Source organism: Haliotis asinina, chromosome 2 (assembly GCF_037392515.1).
Source record: "Haliotis asinina isolate JCU_RB_2024 chromosome 2, JCU_Hal_asi_v2, whole genome shotgun sequence".
In the NCBI taxonomy this organism is placed as follows: Eukaryota; Metazoa; Mollusca; class Gastropoda; order Lepetellida; family Haliotidae; genus Haliotis; species Haliotis asinina.
In genome coordinates this window covers 11,936,893-11,959,022 of record NC_090281.1, presented here as the reverse complement: position 1 = coordinate 11,959,022, position 22,130 = coordinate 11,936,893, and the positions used below count along the sequence as shown (strand labels likewise).

Sequence of the window (22,130 nt, the reverse complement as noted above, 5' to 3'; positions counted from 1 at the left end):
CCTGGTCTGTGGAAAGGTTACAATGCAGCAGATTTTATCAAGATATTGTGGCATTGTCTGAAAGAATAAGATACTGAGATATAATGAAGCATTGATAATTGGTATGGTGATTTAGTTTAAAAATTCATTTCCATGGAAACAGGAATAAATTAATATTTCCTGTAGTATGCTAGAACACATGCTCTCACTATCAACTGCTAGTTACGTATCAGCTGAAATCACCATGAACCTGACAATGAGTGGATGGATGTAAACATGTGTATATAGTGTCATTAAAATGTCAATTCAGAATAGAAAACCAAACAATCACAAAATTTGGAAGTAACCTAACAAAGTATCAAACAAATATCAAAATGACAGAGAGCGCTGACTCTAACTTCAAAACAGGCTCAAACCAATGGCTGATAGTATGAACAATATGCACACTGGTACACAGGAAACTGAAACACTTACAGAGTGAGTGAGTTTACTTTAGCACCGCTTTTAGCAATATTCCAGCAGTATCAAGGTGGGGGACACCAGGGATTTAATTATCTAATCCTTGATTGGAAATCTCACAGTTTTTATCTTTGCTGTGTAATAGTCAGCTGGTCATAGCTGGTAGCAGCCAGCAGTTTGAATGACTGGATCAAAATTAATTTTGTTTTGGTTTTCTACACCACACTTAGTAATGTACCAGCTATATGGTGGTAGTCTATAGATATTCATGTCTGGACCAAACAATCCCATGATCAACATCATGAGTATTAATCAACCCAGTTAGGATATAACAGTCACTACACCCAGAACAAGTATATTGGTGAGTGAGTGAGTGAGTGAGTGAGTGAGTGAGTGAGTGAGTGAGTGAGTGAGTGAGTGAGTGAGTGAGTGAGTGAGTGAGTGAGTGAGTGAGTGAGTAAGGTTTAATATTCCAGCAATATCATGGCGAGGCTTCACACACTGTACCTATATGAGGAATTTAACCCGAGTCTTTAACTCTTTAACCACTAAGTTACCTGCTACCAAGTATATTAACATGTTATGGCTGAATGCACAGCACTGAAAGCTGTGATGATGATGAATGCAATACACAGATAGATAACTATGCACAATCATCCATAGGACTTTCCTTAATACATTGCTCACTGGTGTACATAACTGATAACAGCTGAGTATATACAATATGTGAATGTTCATGAGAATATTGTTACCTTACCTTAGCTTATCTCAATCTCTAGATTTCAAATTTAACATTTTAGAGAAATTGAATTAAATTTTACATTCCAAATAGGTTAGTGATAATATGCATATGATGAACCTACTTATCAGCTGATATATAGGAAAAGGTAGAGTATATTTATTGAAACATCTGATGACCTCAAATTCCATGACAATTACTGAAAATGTATTAAGTTACTTCCAAACACAATGAAACAATTTGTCCTGGATACAGGATGACATTTTCTGTCTTTAGCTCAAGACATTTGTTCGATTAATGTGATTTATGATAATTCTAATCAGATGCCCATTTCGTGACAGTTTAATGTTTACAGGGTGTCCATACCACACCTCCAGGATATTGAGAGGAAGTAATCCTCGTCTCCGCTGTTCTTTGTCCTTGTCCTCACTCCACCCCTCATGACGCCCCAGCAATCCCCACGCGCCTATCAAAGGGACTAATTATGACTGTAACTATCCATGTCAGCCAGATGGTCAGTCTAGAAGCCCACTCGGGATCTCCATCTTCATCTTAACAATGGCCGCTGAAAGCTCGCCACTTGAGGCGATCATGGCTTTTGTGTCAGTTCAAGGGGACTAAGCCTTGTCATTATTTTCCAGTCACTACCACTGTGATATAATGACATAGAGTACTCACAAACCTAATGAATTAATACCACTGTGGGCTAACATTCTTCTTTGGTGACCTTCAGAAATAGGTCAGCTTCAGTCTTAGTCTTTACCTGACTGCTTTGTTCTTTTGAGGTTTTGTGGCAATTCATAGGTCTTCAGCAACCCATGTTTGTCGTAAGACGTGACTAACTGGGTCAGGTGGTCTTGTTCTGTCACTGGGTTAATGCAAGTCACCATCTCCAATTACACAGATTGATGCTTATGATGTCAGTCACTGGATTGTCTGGCCCAGACTCAATAATTTCTGGGCAACCTTCATATAACAGGACCCATGAAGGTCCGAAGTAGAATTGGCCTTCAGCAACCCACAAATGGCGACAATGGGTGATCAGGCTAGCTGACTTGGTTGACACATGTCATCGGTTCCCAATTGCACAGATCGACGCTCATGTTGTTGATCACTGGATTGTCTGGTCCAGACTTGATCATTTACAGAAATATGCCATATAGCTGGAATATTACTGAGTGCTGACTAAAAACTCAACACACTCACTCACTCAATATGAGTGAGCAGATAATTAAACACTCATATCACTCTAGTTCCAGCTTCAGGTCACCCAACAGTTTTGCCTCAATGAAAAAACAAAAAATGTTCCCTGTTTAGGTGCATCCCTGGTGTTAACGGCAAGATTTTAACAAGGTTATCAAAGTCATTAAGGAAATCCTGGGGGTCGGAGTTGCCATGTTGTACTTCAGTGGTGCTTCACTTCTCTACAGTGTCATCAAAATGACTGGCTGATCTTAGCCTTGAACAAATGTTCCATGTATTCTTGCAGGAAGAACTGCTTAGATTAAAGTCTCAGAATAACATATTTTTTTCAGACAAATTAATTACTAACTATCTTAAACCTTTACTGACTTTATCCATATGACTGGAATTATGTTACGTGAATTCAAACAAATGAAATATGAACAAGTCATCGGAAGATGACATATCCCCCCGGCCCCTAATGTTTGAAAGGACAAATCATCTGACAGTTACTTATTGTGTTTTTAGACCAAGTCTGAATTGTTTCCATGGAATTCATGAAAAATATAAATGCCATATATCTGTAATCAGAAAAAGTCACCATTTCAAGATCTGTCTCGTATATCTGCCAAGATCTTTTGAAAGATATGAAATGGTTTTCGAGTTGTGCTCCAGAAACGAAGTCAGCAACATGTTCATGGAACCGAGAAAATAATATATCATAATAAAACACAAAAATCTGTGCAAAACAAAAGGCACCAATTCAGCTTCTGACTGATATATCTACCAAGTTTTGCAGAAAAATATTGAACGGATTTTTAGTTCTGTTCTGGAAACGAAGCCCACCCCACCGTAAGACTAACACCAAAATGATCCATGGAAAAACAAAAAAAATATAAAGGTCAAAAATCTGTAAATAGCAAAAAGCATAACCATAGGCTGAGATTACTATATCTATCAAGTCTGGTCTAAAATAACTGTACGATTTCTGAGTTATGCTCTGGAAACAAAATGATTACAGACGGACGGGGGACGGATGGACAGACGAGGCGTTGACTATATCCGAAAAAATTGTGACTGATAAAATGATACTGGGCAAGAAACATTGATCAAACTGACTGGTCCGGTAATCAGAACGATAAATGTAGAAATACTGTGGTTTGGGTTGAAATTTGGACCATTTCCTGTACTGTCTTATCAGATTCTGCTGTTTGCAATTAACTATTAATTTCACCATTTATGAACTTTGATTATTTCAATCAGTACTCATTGTGTCTAACACTCTGGATGAGGGTTAAAGCTACCAGGTTCAGCACATTACAGTGACACAGTGTTTTCTGTCAAAATTGCCCTCATCCAGGTTAGACATAATGATTACTTACTCGATGCATCAAATCATGCAAATTGTTAAATCAATTATTAATTGCAGAATGCAGTAAGTGATAAGACAATACTTACAGGAGGAAATTGTAGTCCAAATTACAAGAAACAAAACCACAACATTTCTACATTAAAGGTCACATGCAACGTAAAACACAACTTTGCAGATTCTGATACCTTTAGGTATGCAATTACCAAAACAAATCATGAAAAGTGCCAATTCAGTCTATAAAGTTGAAAAAAAAAGCGCGATGAAAAAAAAGCCTGCGAAATCGGAGTTCAAACGATTCACTAAATTCCCCCCAGCGTTGGGGGGAAAACTGGTTTCAACAGCTGTGCTGCGTTGCGCCCATAACGCATGCGCAGTGAATAGGTTCGTGGAACTTGAAACAGTATGCATGCCCAAAGTATGACGTCATGAGCAGTAGTCTAATCTTGGTTGCGTACACAAACAAGTAAATAGTATACTCGTTACATTAAAAAAACTTGTTGATTGTAGTAAGCAGCCTCTGTCATTGAGAACGCTCAATGTCTGGTTTATTGACACCTGTATGTCTGCCTGCCTGTCTGCTAAAGACAATATACAATAGACAGCTTCAATCATTGACCACATGCAATTTGAACTTAACACCTATCAGGCTATACGCCATAAACAAAATAAACTATTTTATGACTCATGCACCCGAGTCCAGTCTCTGCCACATTAGGTAATTAGGCAGGTGTGATACTTGTACACATGACAAGTTTTTATATCTGTGCGTTGCAAACAAACTACAGCCATTTTTTCGGATGACTGGATTTGACGGAAACTGGTGCAAACTCTTTCAAGTCCTGCTTTGTACTTGAACGAATGACACTTTCCAGTCACACAGTACTTCACCATCTCTGCTGAGATGATTTTTGATTTGATCGAACTCAAATTCAGAGAAAGTGTATTTACAAAACCCAACATCTCTATATACATTCTCTAGGGATAACAACTTATTCTAGTGTAAATGATTTTGTTTGACAACGGTATATGAATCCATACTGAAACGATGCATCAAGTACAATAAAAGAAGTTGTTATCCATAAAGAATCTTACTTTCTTGTGACTAGCCATACTTATAAATGGCCCATCAAAAAGATCATCTTTCTGTACACACAATGAGCCCTCAGCGTATCAGCAAATGAACCAGCCAATTGGAAGTCATCGTTACCCTTGAGTGCACAGCCACCCGCTACGACTGGATTCGGTCTCCTGAGGGCTCCGTTTCGAGGGAAGTAAGCCCAAGTACAAAATATTGCACTTTTGAATCGCAATTGTATGCTTATAATTTTGTTTATTTGTTTTTAACAAGCAGCAATGTATATTAGATGTCATGAATAAGTGTTAATTGTGTTTTAATTATGTTTGATTTTTTGGTTGCATGTGACCTTTAATCTTTATTGTTTAATGCTGCACTCAGCAATGCTCCAAATAAAAGACATAATTCTGTAGCTAATATAGAGTGGACCATACAATCCAGTGGTTGATATCAAGAGCATCTGTTTATGAACCTTTGAATCAAGTCGGTGAGTCTGACCCCCAATCCCATTAGTCATCTCTTTCATCTAGCATTTGGACCTTCATCTGGGTTGTTCCATGATATTGCTGGAATATTGCTGAAAGCAATGTAAAACCATACTCACTCATCTGGAATGTCAGTTTTCAAAATTCCACATCACAAGTGCAGAGGTCATGCCAGGTGCAGAGGTCATGCCAGGAACAGGTTTTTTTCACAAAAGACAGTTAGTAGTTGTGTTGGGAATTGGCTGAAACCTCACAGTTAATAAGTGAGCAATCATCCTAAAAACATTGGATAGCATCACTTTTCAGATTTTCCTATTCAGGTGGATATTGCAGGTAAGGATATTGCAGGTAAATATCAGACGGTTTGCTGTTGTTTTGATTTTATTTTGAAATCGGACAAATTGTTTTTGCAAATTTTCTATCTAATGTGAAATGATGTAACTTGCTACTATAGAGTGGTGACTAACATATCATTAACATTAACTGCCTGGAGAGCATTCAAGAAATATTCAGTCATGACTTTTCAGTACATGTAGTGAGTGTCTTCTAACAATTAAGCATGTTTTTAAGACCTGACAACTTCTAAGATATGCTCATCTTCAAGTTTTACAAAAACTAAAAGAATGGCTCCAAGATAGTTTGTGTTTGATTATGAGAAAATGTGATTGACTGCTTTGATTATTTCAAATAATCAGAACACTATGAGTCAGTAGTGAATTATGTTTACCAAAATAGACACCTATGTTCCAGCAATATCACTACTGGTTTGTTTGAGTGGCATTCTAGAAATTGGTGGTTGATGACAAGAGTTTACGGATGATCAGCTTCTATATTTTTGACAGTGGCGACATTTGGGCATAGACTCTTATATTGTCTTCAAGCTGACTACCTAACTATCACTAGTGTCTGAAAATTGTCAGGTCTGGACCAGTCAATCCAATACCCCAAAGCATAAGATTCAAACAACTGGGTGAATGGGTAAGGTTTCACATCAGCAATATCACAGCAGCACACACCAGAAATTAGCTTCACACATTCGGTCCATGTAGGGAATCAAACCCAGATCTTCAGCAAGACAAGCAAGCACTTTATGCACTGATCACATTGAAGTCAAACAAGTCAAACTGTCCCATCCATTATGTTAACTGTGTATAACAAGCATAAGCTACCATGGTTACTGGGGATCAACTGTTCCCAGTAATCCCAACACGGAATTGCAGACGGCCAGCAGTATGTTAAGGAAGGGTTTGCTGCATAGTTCATATTGCCAAAAGTCAGTCTGAATTTTGTGTCAGGTTATTGAAAGATTTACCAAACATCTCTGACAGACAGCACGATTGGGCCAGTGAGTGTTTGAGAAGGACACCTTGCTTCACTACCCACTGACCTACTGTCCTATGATGTCAGTTTTGCGAGTCAGCAGACGACCAAACACGTCTGACAGATGGCACTGTTGGACCAGTGAGTATTTGAGAAGGGCACCTTATTTCTCTACTCACTGACCTACTGTCCTGTGTTGTCAATAACCAATCTCTGTTTGATAGAATTCAGGTCTCAATGATTCACATGAGATGTGTATTTGTGTAGATGAAGAATTTATCTAAAAATGATAAAAACACTAAAGGATTCATTTACTTATTCATGACCGATAGAACTGAATACTAGTATTCTTTAATTCTTTAAAAGGAGAATTTTCCCTTGAGATTGAGCATTATTTATCAATATGAGATATGCAATATGGAATGTATCCAGGACTATAACCCAGACAGGAAAATAGCTAGACATACATCTATTCTAGGAAATGAACATATTTTTCAGAAAAAAAATGTTCATAAAGAAATAATCATATAACATGATAAACGGGAGCTAAGTGACTTTCATTTTCAGAAACTGTGGTAATTTAGACTTGGACATACTCTAGACTTACATGAGCTTTCTTGGCTATCTTTGTTTCAGGGTCCGTACAACAGATTAGAAAACAACCCACACTATTACATGTAATGTGACAGCCATATGGTCACTGGGCCTTGTTGTGTTGGATTAAATTGAACATTGTAAACACTGCCAAAACATGTCAAATAAATATTTTGTTATTATTTGACTGAATACAACGAACAATACATTCATTCTAGGCACTTGCTGACTTTTGGGGGGATAAATTAATCTGAATATTTGACTTGTAACCCAATATTCATCCTCTGTATCATATTCACCTCATAGTATCAGTTGATTTGTTGCAGCCTTACTAATTACTCAATGTATTTTTGTCAGTTTGCATGTACATGTCTATTTGCATATCATTATTTTGTGATCAAATGCAGACATTACACATTATGAACTCCAGGTTTGTCTAATCTGTGAGTGAGTGAGTGAGTGAGTGAGTGAGTGAATGAGTGAGTGAGTTAAAGGGGAGATGCTAGTTTTATGCAGCTTTAAGCAAAATTCCAACAATTTAAGCACATCAGAAACTGGTTTAATTCAATGTGCACAGGATTTAAACCTGGTGAAGTGAAGAGTGATGAGAAAACCATTTAGCCTCCAAAAAGAACAAGTCCAATATACTCAATCTACTATCAAAATAACAATAGGAAGGATATACTATGCATTTCTTAACAGAATCATAGTCAAATAAATAAACTGGAATTTCCTTAACTTCTTTTGAATAGCACATATCAATTCAGATTTTAGCCATTTAGTAAGTAAAATTTACTAAATTAAGGATAATTCCTAATTTCTGCAGCACCACCAATATACAGAGTACACAGTAAATATCTTCTCTGGTTAGGATATACAGATCACCACTCCATATTCAAAACACAGCTCCCAGGAGCACTGGCCTCTAAGAGTCATTTCAGCTAGATTCCCTTGAGTCTGTGTACAACCTACATCACTGGCTGTACATCACCTAAATGTCTACCACCAGAACATCTGTCTGTCACTGGCATTGCATTTGTAGTTTTTGCTCACTGAATGTGTGTGTGTGTGTGTAAGAGAAAGAGAGAGAGAGAAAAAGAAAGAGAGAGAAAGAAAAAAAGAAAGAAAGAGAAAGAGAGAAAGAAAGAGCGAGAAAGAAAGAGAGAGAGATTAAATTATACCTGAAAAGTCTAATCAAGTCCAATATGCTGAATTTACTATAAAACAATTTAGGGAACACACAATGGGGAGGATGCATGTTGCCATTTGTACCATTATCAATATGAGATAAACAGTCAAATACATAAAACAGTTTACCCTGCTTACAAACTGATCACAATAGGCCAGTCCATACCCTCATATAATTATGAACATGATATACATTTGACACACATCACCCGGGTCTGTGCCATGACGAGCAAATGGTTTAACCACTAGACTACCCTGCATACTTACTGATCACAGCATTCAAATCCATGCCCTCAAATAATTATAAACATGATAAACGTTTGACACACATCACCTTTTGGTATGGACTTGATGCAAACGATAGTTTTTGCAAATGTTTAAAAATAAAATTTGTGACTTTTAGTCTGGGTCAACTGAAATTATACTCAAATTTAATAAAGTGTCACTTGGAAATGCATGATTCAACTTCACCTTTGTATTGTGAGAGCCATCCATCTAACCTCATAAAGAGTATGGAGATAGCAAATTAAAAGCCCTATCTCAAATAAAACAAATTATTCTTGGGATTAAATCATTAATTAACATCTTTGAAAACTTTGAAAGATTCTTTCATCTTGAAAAGAAATGAAACATAAAGACCTTAATTTCAAATTATGCAAATGTGTCTTGAAACTGATACTCTTCAATTTCCTTTGTTCAATAGAAAAACATCCCTGCTTGACATCTTATTATTGACGGAATTATCAGGTTTTCTGTGACTTGGTTATTACAGGTTATTGCCAATGACTTGAATATTCGAAGGCTGCTGTCATATAGCTCTATTGGACACCAAAATAGAACCCATGAAATCAGAGTTTGAACTGGTCTTCAGAACTGGTCTTCAGAATCCATGCTTGATGTAAAGGGTGACTCATGGGATCCAGTGGTCAGGATCTCGGACTTGGTTGACACATGACAATTGTATCCCATTTGTGTATGGATTTTCATACTGTTGATCACTGGATTATCTGGTCCAAACTTGATTATTTACTGTTGTCATATACCTTGAGTATTTCTGAGTGTAGTGTTAACCAACCAACCAACCAGCCAACCAGTCAAAAATAGAACAGTTCCTCTGAAACTATGCTTCCTTCTAGAGGGGACAATGGAGATGATTTGTTTAGGCTTGGTAACTTGGCTGATCATGAATCACCATATAATGTTAACTACCAGTTTGCATCATTTTCGGCAAACTTTCATTTTACAGACTAGATGTTAGTCTGTCACTCACTCTAAATGTATTATAAACAAACTTGTACATGATTCCTAGCAAAGCGAAACCTCAACACAGCATATACTCCATGGGTCACAATAGTCAGACAGCATGATGTCATTAGCTTTGGTTCCATCATTCTCAGCTCCCTTAGGAGAAAACATAAATTATCCTCAGAACATATGAGAACTGTGAATGACAATTATGTGTAACCAAACCCTGAAGTGTTACCTCATAAAAAGTGTTACCTCATCAACCTTCACCCTTTTTCTCCACAGTCAAGATAACTACAGATGGACCTAATAATGTAAGCATCAAGGGGTTTATGAACACTTAGGATTGACTGTTGCAAACTGTTAGACAGATACAAGTATATTAATGAATTATATCAGTGACAATAAATACCCCCAACCCCAAATCTCAAAGGTCTGTTCTGTAGTTCTGTTTATAGTAGAAAGTAACAAATTTGAAGTACGGTAATTCAGAAAAAGAAAATTTTACATTTTATTCAGAAAGCAAATAAAGTTCAGTTTCAGATAAATATCTAAAGCAAGTTTGCCTTTTGGATCTAACTGTACACTAATACTTCTTCAAACTATCAAACCCTCAACCCATTGTTCTGTGGGCCTACTTGTAGTACAAAACAGAAAAATTAAAGTAATCGAGCATTAAAGATAATCCCATTTCATTGCAATGTCTAAAGGAAGTCTGACTTTTCGATTTAACTGCAAGACTTCTGCAAAGCAAGTAATATTCACACCTCGTCTCAACTTCATGTAAGGCTCCACATTTGCTGAGGTCTTTTTTTAGATTCAGATGACTACTTCTTGCAATATCCCAGCCAGATCAATATTCCAAAAATGTCTAAACAGATCACGAAGGAATCAATGACTTGGGTATTTTGAGAACGTCATTACCCAGTCCTTTCTCAAGTGCCAAGCAATACTGAAGTTGATTGGCATTTCCATTGCAGCAATGCCAAATAAGTGATATTTTTGCAGTCAGTATTGCTGCCGGATGTATTGAAACCTATATTACATATCTACTTACCAATATGTATGGCATGATTACAGGACATTCTGACCCGTAGTGGAAAACACTGGTCATTAGTCTGGGAAGTTCCATTGCCAATAATAGTGTAATTAACAAATATGTATGTTGATTAACAAATCACTGTTACAGAGTAATACTCTTTGCATTGATGTAGCCATTCCTGAGGCTAATCACACAGAAAATGGGTAAATCAGAACCAGATTGTATTTTACTAGATTTCCATCACAGCAAAAATAACCTGGTTTCCGCAGTGCGGAAACCTGATGGAAAGTGGACTGAAACTTAAGTTTCCACCAAGAATCCAGTGAGTTTCCGTTCTTTTACACTGAGTTTCCGCAATGACGGAAACTGTCAATTACCCACTTTCTAAGGGTTTCCGCACGGTATCCGTTACCCATGCTCCAACAAGTTTCCGTTGAGTTTCAGTTAAGTTAGAGATCCATCAGGTTTCCGCAGGGTTTCAGTCACCAAGACTCCATCAGGTTTCCGCAGAGTTTCAGTTACCAAGACTCCATCAGGTTTCCGCAGAGTTTCTGTTGCCAGAAAACTTTCCACAGCATTTCATTTACTCGGGTTCACAGGAGTCATTCAATGTGTGTCATTGCATATAACATTCTTGTTACTCCTGGTTGGCAAAGACAATATAAGGAGTTTGTGTACAATCATCACGTATACATAAAGAAAAACAAAAGATACAATAAGATTCACTGTTTTATTTTCAGACAAATATGGATCAAACATTTATCTAATAAATAATAAAAAGATATAGCACTAGATAACAGATCAATATTTGTCACTTATGACAAAAATATTTCTAAAAACATGCTATAACAGTTGCATCCCTTGACTCCTCCTGCACCTCCTCACGCTGACACAGAAAAACACACCCCAGTCAGTCAATGCTAAACATATAATAACACACACCATGCAATACAATACAACAATGAAATAAAATGCAATAAAGAACTTAGGTTACATTGAAAGTACAAAAAATGTATTTAAAGTAAATAAAGGTCTCTTGGAAAATAGATAAAAATTAAGATTGAATAAAATTGTATTAATTGAAATACAATCAGAATATCAAAACTATTAAAGTTTTACATTGAGAATAATTCAAATTTAGTTGATCACAGATAAAATTACGTTCATGTGATCGATTAGCTATTTACTAGCCCACTTGGGCATCCTTGAGCGGATATCTCTGTCATTGTGGTTGGATGCCGCATCCTGGTCTTCATGTTGGCCTTAGCTTTGGTGGTGGCGTTGAAAATTGTGGCTGAGTCCAGTGCAGACATCTTGAGTTTAGACTCCCAGGTAAAGGGGTAAGAGAGCAATGAATTGGCATCTTCTTCATCACTCACAACTGGTGAAGTCATTTCCAAGGTAAGTATAGTTGAAACCCTTTCCTTTCGTCGATCTGGCCAGTCAATAGTTTTCAGGCTTTTCATGCGCAGTGCAATTTTCTGAAAATTAAACAAAAATCAATCAACAGATAAACCATAATGCCAAGATGGATTGCAAATTATTAAAAAGGAAGTGTCGTGAAAAATTATTTACTTCATTAATCACCCCAACACAAGTTAAGCAGTTCATCACATTTAATGACATATCCCATTTTCTTATGGACACACAATCTGTTGCTCTGAAGTGACATGAAGTCACTGAAGTGTAATAACATGTTTATATATCACCATTAACTGACTTGATTCTTATGTTATGATTTATGAAATTATGATCTGAATCATGTGTTACATATCTTAAGAATGTAAAAAGCAATAATCCGTAAACAGTTTAAATGTATATTTCCGGAACTTAGAATCTGTCACACATTGTAATGAGAAGAATTGTTACATGTTATTATTCGAATAGATATACTTACGGATTTCATTCTTTTTGGTTTTTTTGTTTTTGTTTGCTGCTGTTCTGTGTGACACTTTCTTTCCGGTTTCTTGTCTACTGAGATCATCACGCCTGTTCCGCCACTCTACACACTCTACAAAGCGCTTCTGAAAATAAATGTTTAAAGTACTATACAGCATGTTTCACGCATTTTAGTTCATCTGTTAGGCAAAGGTATTTATATATGCCATGCTGGCTTGGTTACTGAAGTTAACATCCATAAATCTGTCTTTACACTATTATTTAAATCATTAACTATTTATAATGACAGGCAGGTGAGTGAAAATTACCTTCACAAGATCCTATTGACCATCCTTGGTCGTGATATAGTCACTTGTTTCTTTGACTACTATATTCATAGAGTCCTCGTCATCGGCTTTACTGAAATAAAAACAAATGTCATTTTTCTTGCACTTCATTCAATCATGCATTCAATACAATGTCTATTAAAATTAACGATCGTCAGTGAAAATTATACAACCAAGTAAACTGCAGATTTATAACTTTGAATACATATATTGTTCTGAAAGTTTACCATTTTGTAGTTAAATGATTTAAAATAACTTCCAAAAAGGCTAACCATCCTTTGTGTTATTTCGTGCAAATTCTATGTACATCCTGTTTGCCAAAGTTATGCAACCGGTAAGTGAACAGCTTGACATAAAGATCATGATAAAAGAAGTTATATCACATGACATAACCTTGCAGCAATTAAGCATTGTAAAATCAAGGGGTCAGTTTGATGGCAATTTCACACAGGTGTAATGTTAAACTGATTTAGTTTACCGGCTATTCAAATCCATTTGCAAATGATACTTTCATGTATTTTTCATTTTGAGAAAACGTACGTAGGGAAGTGAATTAATGAAATATTCAAAGTGAAATTACCTAGTAACATGAGCACATACCTTCGATAGACAAGGGTGATCCTCCAGGAGCAGTCGTGTCCAGATTTTTCTCACAACAGCCTAAAAGATTAAATCAAATACGTTAAATATAACAGGTATATATATGATTATGCTCAACACGTATGTATTAAATTATTGAAAAATTACATGAAATTTTAAATGTATCCTACGCAGAGCTAACAGTTTCTTATATGAATTTAGTGTTTGCCTCAAATAGTTCAGAAACACATCTGACCCCTCTGAGCGAATTTGGGGGTAAACAATTTCATTTCACTAATGATCCAGGATTGCATTTAATAACACCGAAATGTTGCCATTGTAAAAGCCCATAATTTTTATCATTCTTTAAAATATATCTGAATTGGTGAAATACATCTTGCAATACCCAGTAAACCCATGAGTGAACCACTACATATGGCGGATCTTTTTGATGCAGATCGTAATTCATCCCCCCCCCCCACACACACACACACACCTTTTGTACAAGTGTTAACCGAGTTGCAACGCTAAAATTTGCAAACTATTAACAGGAGCACTAAAATCAAAAGTCTGCCCCTTTAAACTTAAATAAATACTTGTGGTTAGTACTAAGATAGTTACTTACAAATACAAGCTTGGTGTATTCTATACCATGTCGATCTATTGAAATGGAATATAAACAAACTTATTTTTCAGGCCTATTTTACTTAGATTTAACGATAACATTTAAAAATAATACGAGCGAAAATATACATTCGCGGGATAAACTTTATAATCTATCCGGATTTCTGTCATTAACGCAATATTTCTTTAAACGTTATTTACAATAAAATACCCTCGGTCTTACCTGACACATCCGAGGTACTCCGAGTTGCTCGCATCCGTTCTCTGCTTTCTTCTCCAAGTCGCGAATTCTTTCGTCGAGTGCTTTTGGGGAAAATGAGGTGGCCATGGCAAAGTTTACACGACGCAGCCATCTTATGCTTAAAGTTTTGAAAAATAATTGCTAGGAAAACAAATTTGTTCCTACCCGCCAAACAAGATGGCGTCTCGCTAGCACTCACGGGAAATAGACAGTTTTGTCATTGTGTTTTTTTAAATAAATCTAATGTGACCATTTGACAGTAGATTTCCTCGTTCTACAACAAAAGAGGAAGGTATACCCTGTTGTGAGTTGTTTTGTTAACAATTAGATAGTCTCGCGTGGACGTGATCCTGTCGCCATTCGTTTATTTGTTTACATTGCCGACATCAAAGGGGAGTGTGAAAAGTGGAATTCAGCGGATTGAATGTAAGTACTCAAAGTGACAACAGTGAGCAGTTATGGTTTTAGCAGTCTTTTCATCGCATTAGCTTCACTGATTGCTTTTTCTCAGTGTCAAACATCAATATGTAGACCTTGTGATTATTAACAGTGATTAATTGTGAAAACATGTTCACCTTACTTTAACATGCCCGAGCGTCATGAGTCCTACTGATTTAGCACTCATGGGAAACTTTATTGTGGCAAATAAGTTATTTTCTAAAATCCTGTCAGGAGAAGGTAGTATCCGGATATATTTCTGCTGGATGGACCCCCCCCCCCCCCCCCCACACACACACACGTACCATGTAAGTAATTTACGCACTGTGCTCACAAAATTGTTTGTTCTTTTCAGTTATACACCCAGATGTACTATCCCTATCTACCCTTTAAGTTAACTTTACTACTATTACTAATATAATTTGGTGATGTGTCACGATTTCTTTGAAACCTTAATTCATTTGTCAATGTGAATGAAGAATGAAGCACAATCCCACTGACCCTTTGGCTATGATTTGTACATGCATAATTTCTGTAGACTATTCGTGGCACTTTCTGCTGCAGGGACACAGTTCTTTGTGGACATTGCGACAAGTAATTGTCAAGAAAAACAGCCTAAAATCACGAGAAATACGTTTCTGAAATATGGTTGGTTTCTACAATATTTGTTTTAACATGGGTACCCAGAGATATTCCGCATATATGTCTTCGTTATATCTATTCATATAATCTGTACTCCAGAAATATTTCAACCAAGTCACATCATACATTTATTAGTTCATCAAATTATCTAGTATCTTATGTTCTGTGTCAGTTCTGTGTATGCAGTTGTACCAGTTAATCAGTTTCATGGTTTGATATTTGTTTTATAACCATTAAAACCTTGTCCATCAGTACATGTTGCATGTGTTAGCCCTACAATGCATTGACATTATCATCACACCTCAAGTTTCATATTTCTGAAAGTATCGTTGTGTCAGTTATTTGATTTACAGATATGGATTGTGGACCAACAAACTCGGAGAATGATGCCCGGTAAGGGAATCTCTTTTATAACAATATTATTCATATAGCTTTATAATGAAGCTGACACTATGTTAATACATACAACAAACCTTTTTGACCTCACTCAAAGTGTAACTGTACATGGATTCAAGCATAATATATACATATATATTTAAAATTCCAGGAGAAATACGGCTTTTCTGTCCTCACTGCCAGACGTCTGTTTCAAAAAAAACACGTTATCTCCATCTCCGTAACAAGATGTTCGTTAGTTTGTAAAGATTTTTCGGGTGAATGACAAATGTTTCATCAGGTTAGTCATCAAAGAATTTTTAGATTTCACTAAAAATCGAGTTTGCACTGTCACTTTGCTATCCATGTTTAATATATTTAATGTATGTATCATACATGTAACTGTAATAACTGAAAGTGAGCAAATGGTAATACGTATTTAATATTTGTAATACATGTTATCTGCATTATCATATATATTGCTGTGTTTCATTCATTGAATTGTCTCTCAGTTGAATTGATGATTCAAACTGAATGTCCTTTTCCTTTCCAGACACTGACAGTGACCAAGATATTAACAGCACATTCAAGGTTTGCGAGCTATTACCACCACAATGTGAGAGCCTGATTGATTCGGATTCAGATGTTTCGCCAGATATTAACCAGGACTCGCATACAGCAACAAACATCTACAGAAGAACAAAGCACTTTGTGTAGTGACTAGCTCGTCTTCATTCAGTGTGCCAACTTCCTGAGCAATGCTTGTGTGCAGAGAATTCTGTTACTCTTCTCTGAGCGCCCCAGTTTCTTAATACAGCGAATTGTGTACTACTGCAACTGCCCTGTTGCATTAAAATGTGAGCTTTTCTAAGAAATGAAACAGTTGGATCATAATATTTCCAGCGTTTGTTTTTTGTTCAAATAAATATGTAATAAATATAACAAGATAATACAACATATTTCAGCTTTCTAAACTAAGCGAACTCTCATTGTCATCTTCCTTGTACAGAAACCTAGCGGAAACCTACATTACCCAAGATCCACAAGGTTTCCGCAAGACCAGAAACTTACTCACTCCAGCTATAAAGGTTTCAGTAAACTGAAACTAAATGGAAACTTCCAACTACAGTTTCAGTTGACGGAAACATGACGGAAACTAAGACTTGTTAGTTTCAGTTGTGGAAACTATGCGGAAACTCTCATTGCGCGTTTCCTGAAACTGAAACCTAGCGGAAACCTACATTACCCAGTATCCATCAGGTTTCCGCAAGAACGGAAACCAAGTTATTTTTGCTGTGCATTTCAAGTCTCAACAAGTTGATGCATGTAGCATGGTTATACTAAGAAACAAATCGAACATATTTAATCTCTATTACCTCATAATATGACTACCTCTATTTATCACATCATTCACTTATGACATTCAACTTCATAAAAACTATGTTTATCTGTAATTTTTCTGACACAGTTTTGCACTGAGATTCGTTGATAGCATGGCCCTTTGGTCTGGTCCATTTGGCTGATTCTATAACCTACACTGGGCTTCCATGTGTAGTGATATCAATTCATTGTGACCCGTTTCCTGCAGCATCCTGCCACACACATAGTTCTACACCATGATGATGCTTCTGAGGTCTGAGCCCCATGCAAAGTCAGGGTAGAATAGGTCTTCAGCCACCCATGCTTGCCACAAAAGGTGACAATATAAGTTGTTCACTGGTCACGAGGAGTCCATGGGCTCATTTACCCTTGAGGTAAACAAACCTCGAGGGTATATGAGCCCATGGACCCCAAGGGACCAGTAAACAACGTATTTATCTTACCGAACACCTGAATTTTCATCTTGAACCGTTTGAAGCACTGGTACTTTTGAATGTGAGGCAAATCGTTTCGTTGTCATCATGCAGATGACACAAGGAAATCAAATTCAGAGATATCAAACTTCCATTCACTTTCAATAGCAAAACATCGGTAATTTCTGTGCTGCATGCGTGATTCAATTTTATTCGAGATAAAGAAGTACTACCATGAAGAACCAAATGAGTTCGGCATTCCCAGCAGTATACATTGAAAAAATACATTGTCTGTAAGCAGAGTACATTGAAAACAAATACATCGTCTGTAAGCAGAGTACATTGAAATAAAATACGACTTTCATGAGTGAGGTAAGATAATGCTTCAATTAAGATGCAACTAATGGGATCGGGTGGTCAGACTTACCGACCTGTACATGTCATCGGTACCTAATCATGAAGATCGATGCTCATGCTGGTGATCACTGGACAGCCTGGTCAAGACTCAATTATTTACAGGTGACTGACATATAGTTGGAATATTGTTGAGTGCTGCACAAAAATAAACTCACTCACTCACTGAAGTCTAAGCTATAGAGAATTGGTGTACACTTTCTTTGGAGGACAAATGCCTATAAACGACTATACAATAAACTGTAGTCACCTGCTGGATGTTGTGCAATATAATTGCCACATCCACAACACTAGTTTCAGTATGATTTCCTGCTTCTGTCTTGACTAGCTCTGTAGAGTTCCACAAACTTGTAATAGGACAACCTGAACGAATATATGGTAGCTGCAAATATGTGAGTGAGTAAATAGGGCCAAGAATGCCCACTGTTTGAAGAAGAAAGAGAACACTCATAAAAAGAACCATAATAAACATAACAATTGTTTTGGCAAACTTTGTAAGTCTTGTCAAGGTCATTGTTCTTTCAAACAACCCCAACCCTTCAACTGTCATATCACTCTGTCAAAGTTTCAGCCATCAAAGTCTGTCTCATCGACGCAAAAGAAAGAATAAATTTAAAAATGAATCTAATTCAAGTCCAGACTGTCGTAGCTCTGAATTTAAGGTTTGATCTGGCCCTATGTTTTATTCTGTACAATATATTTTTAAATAACAGCATTTCTAGGACCAAATAAGCGCAATGCTTCGTGGAAGAGGCCTGGTGATATATCTACACACACTGCCAAGCCATGTGCAATGTTATCATCCCACACGCCAACCTTGTATGTCCAGTAAGGTAAAGCTCACCAAAATAGTACCTATCTTGCTCTCTATTCTTGTCTGCTGAGTAAACTGGCAGGAGGGAAGCTTCACATACCCACAGTGGAAGCAGGTAAATTGACTTCTTCATCAAAGACTATTATTAGCCAAATCCTTAGGAAGCTGATCCATCAGCTATTCTTGCTGTCATAACATTAATGATGAATGTGTAGATGGGTTATCATCAGTTTTTGGGACACAGCTCAACAGTAGTTGATAACATGAAGAATTTCTCCCAGACATGTCCATTCAAAACATTGTCCTGAAGACTGATTGATCAGTAATAAATGGATGTCAGATTTAGTTCCATATTTTGAATTTATCGTATAGATACCTAATTGACTTGTCTCTGCATGAGTTTGTGTTGAGTGCCACCAATCACATGTATGCATATACAGCTGTTAATGTACAATCAACTCTAAACAGAAATGTCTTTTGAATATTTAAGCACTTATGTCTTCTTTATTTACAATGTATTACATGGACAAAATAGATCATACAGTACGTTCTGATGAGGGAGAAGTGAACAGGGGTTCAGTACTTTTTTAAAGAAATATTTTTCTTTAAGAAAGTAACTTGTCCTGACTAATTTTCCACTTGCTCTAATTTTTAAAACACAATTATGATCATGACATTGTGAAAGAATACATCAACGTGGAATATAATGTTAATGTTTACTGGACTATTTATCAAGAAGCGATAGATAACGAAGAAAGATAACTCTACTTTACCATCATTGTGAAATTTAATAGCTACATTTTCAACACATATGAAATTAAATCTAGATTAATGCAGTTTGAAACCATAAGCAGAAATTATCTAGTAGCCCACAGACAAGCATTAAGTAAGATACTATTATTTTATTTCCCAAAAGGAATACTGACTTTCCCGGGCATCGGGAGTTGAGATTTTTTAACCCTTTGTGCAGCTTCTTAATCATTATGTAAATTTTAAAAACAATCAAAATTGTATATTACAAGTGACATATGGCTGATATTTCTGGTAAAAGTCACCACCAACTTCAGCGTAGTTCTTGACCTTCTTCAGTCTCAACTGCAGTTCCCATCTGTTACACACTTGAGACATCTGACCCGTGAAGGTCCCGGGGTAGAATAGGCCTTCAGCAACACATGCTTGCCATAAAAGGCGACTATGCTTGTCGTAAGAGGCGACTAACGGGATCGGGTTGTCAGACTCGCTGACTTGGTTGACACATGTCATCGGTTCCCAATTGCTCAGATTGATGCTCATGTTGTTGATCACTGGATTGTCTGGTCCAGACTCGATTATTTACAGACCGCCGCCATATAGCTGGAATATTGCTGAGTGCGGCGTTAAACTAAACTCACTCACTCACTCACTTGAGACATCTTAACATAGGCATTGATAAGAAAACTCTATTCCTTAAGTAAGGTTGCTGCAGTGTTCAGTTCATGTTAGCACTTGAGTATATCACAGTGTGATGAGTATTTTAGTGGTATGCTGTGGGTAACAAAACATGAAAGTTTTGTCCCTTAGGTCAAGGAGCAAGGAGTTAAAAAATCACGAGCACAGTTCACAAAACGTTGTTCCCTATCAAGCGTGACACAGCACGAGGGCTGCATATTCCGACCAACTTATCTCATTCTTGTACTTGAAAAATGATGGTAAAACCATGACGCTGTAGTATTAAGTTTTTATGGATGTTATTAATCCTGTTCACCCAAAGGGGTGCTCACCATGCGTTTTCTTCAGCTAACACTGAAAATTTTGGATCCAGAGAGTAAAGATATGGAACTGAGATATTTAAGAAAGCTGATTATTAATTGCTAGAAAAAATGAGAAGCCTTCTTCTTGATTGGGCAGTCAATTTTTGCTCAGGATTCACCACATTCAATCACAGTAGATGTCCTTTAAATGTAACTGTTATCAAATATAAGTGAACTGTTACATGTACATATATCCCATATGTATTCTAATACATTACTTCCCCATTTCATAATGTACATCTGAACCAAAAGTACATCCATAAAATTTATATCACAAAACTTGAAAAAACTATGGTTTAAAAAAATGCTATAACTCAAGTATGTTGTTTTGCTGTTTTCTACATATGACTTTACTGGGATCATTCACATTGTACATACTTCTCCATGAAAATAAACGTTTCTCACACACTCCATCCCAAATAATATCAATGAATTATAGCCCAATTATTAACAAATCTGTACACAATTACTTGAGAACTCACCACAATGATTAAAAGTTAAAAATAGGGTTAGGGTTGGGATGCGTAACAAAATCTTTCCAAATCTTCACCTAACCTTCTATATGGAACAAGTCTCTGTGCTCCAAATCTCGGAATTGGTTGAATTGGCCAAACACAATTTCTCACCACGTCAGCATGAAGAGTTGTAACTTTGTGTAACCAGTTATTAAAAAAAGGTATCTAAAAGATGATGTGGAGCCCAATATGTTTTCAGTATGTAGACAAACTTTGAGACTGCCCTCCTTTAACCTAAGACATGCAGCCAATTTTTCACACTCCAAGGCTTTGTGGTAAAATGAAACTCCACTATCTTTGAAGGTTCAGTCTGATTTTACTTATGAAATGGATATATAGGCATGTACGCATGTATGTGAGCCAACACACACACACCATATAAAGAAACATACCGAACACCTATGACTTGTATTGACGTATTGTCAGAATGACAATGCAGATGTAAGTATTGCCAATTAAGATACATAAAAAATATAAAAAACAGCATCACATGTATCCACTGAATAGGCAAACTGTCTAGGGTGGATTCAACAAATAACATTTTTCATTCTAACTTACACGTCCCACGCGATGACATGTGTGACGATAAACAGATCACTCGAAACAAGCGACAACCACTCACCTGCTTTACCCTCGCCGCTTGATGACATTTACTTCGTAAAATAGGTTTTTACGTCTTGTCAGAATCCTAGGAACTGATCCACACATAAGGGTCACAAATCATTCTTCGTCTAGGCGTCAACAGATGCTTTGAAACTTATAAAAACAGTCTCATATTTGAAGGTTGGACACCAATAACAGAATACAGGTAGTTGGGGTAATATGAAATGTGGAATGGACATTGATGCGGATCCGGAGTCGCCACAGAGATAAAAAGAAAATCGATATGAGTGACGGGCAATCGGTCAATAACCTGACCGTCTGGATTCGTCTTTGTTCCATTATGTAAAATTCACACAAGGATTCTGATCTTCAAATATGTGTTGTATGAAATTAAACA

General features: G+C 36.7%; 1 protein-coding gene and 2 long non-coding RNA genes across 3 annotated transcripts in view; 1 reads left to right on the top strand and 2 right to left on the bottom strand.

Moving 5' to 3' along the window:
* Positions 1–21,949, bottom strand: part of LOC137273248 (rap guanine nucleotide exchange factor 1-like) — a 117,807-nt gene extending 95,858 nt beyond the window's left edge. Inside the window, exon 1 of the mRNA XM_067805781.1 lies at positions 21,753–21,949. Within this exon, the coding sequence (XP_067661882.1) occupies positions 21,753–21,780 (28 nt within the window). The 5' untranslated portion in view covers positions 21,781–21,949. The remainder of the gene's footprint in view (positions 1–21,752) is intronic.
* Positions 12,589–12,985, bottom strand: LOC137272267 (uncharacterized). Its single transcript, XR_010956081.1, has 2 exons — positions 12,888–12,985; positions 12,589–12,704 (listed from the first exon to the last, which is right to left on the bottom strand). It is a non-coding gene; the product is annotated as an uncharacterized lncRNA (long non-coding RNA).
* On the top strand, positions 13,823–16,659 carry LOC137272266 (uncharacterized). The gene is made up of 3 exons (XR_010956080.1): positions 13,823–15,822; positions 15,977–16,105; positions 16,358–16,659. It is a non-coding gene; the product is annotated as an uncharacterized lncRNA (long non-coding RNA).
* Positions 21,950–22,130: the final 181 nt, after the last annotated feature.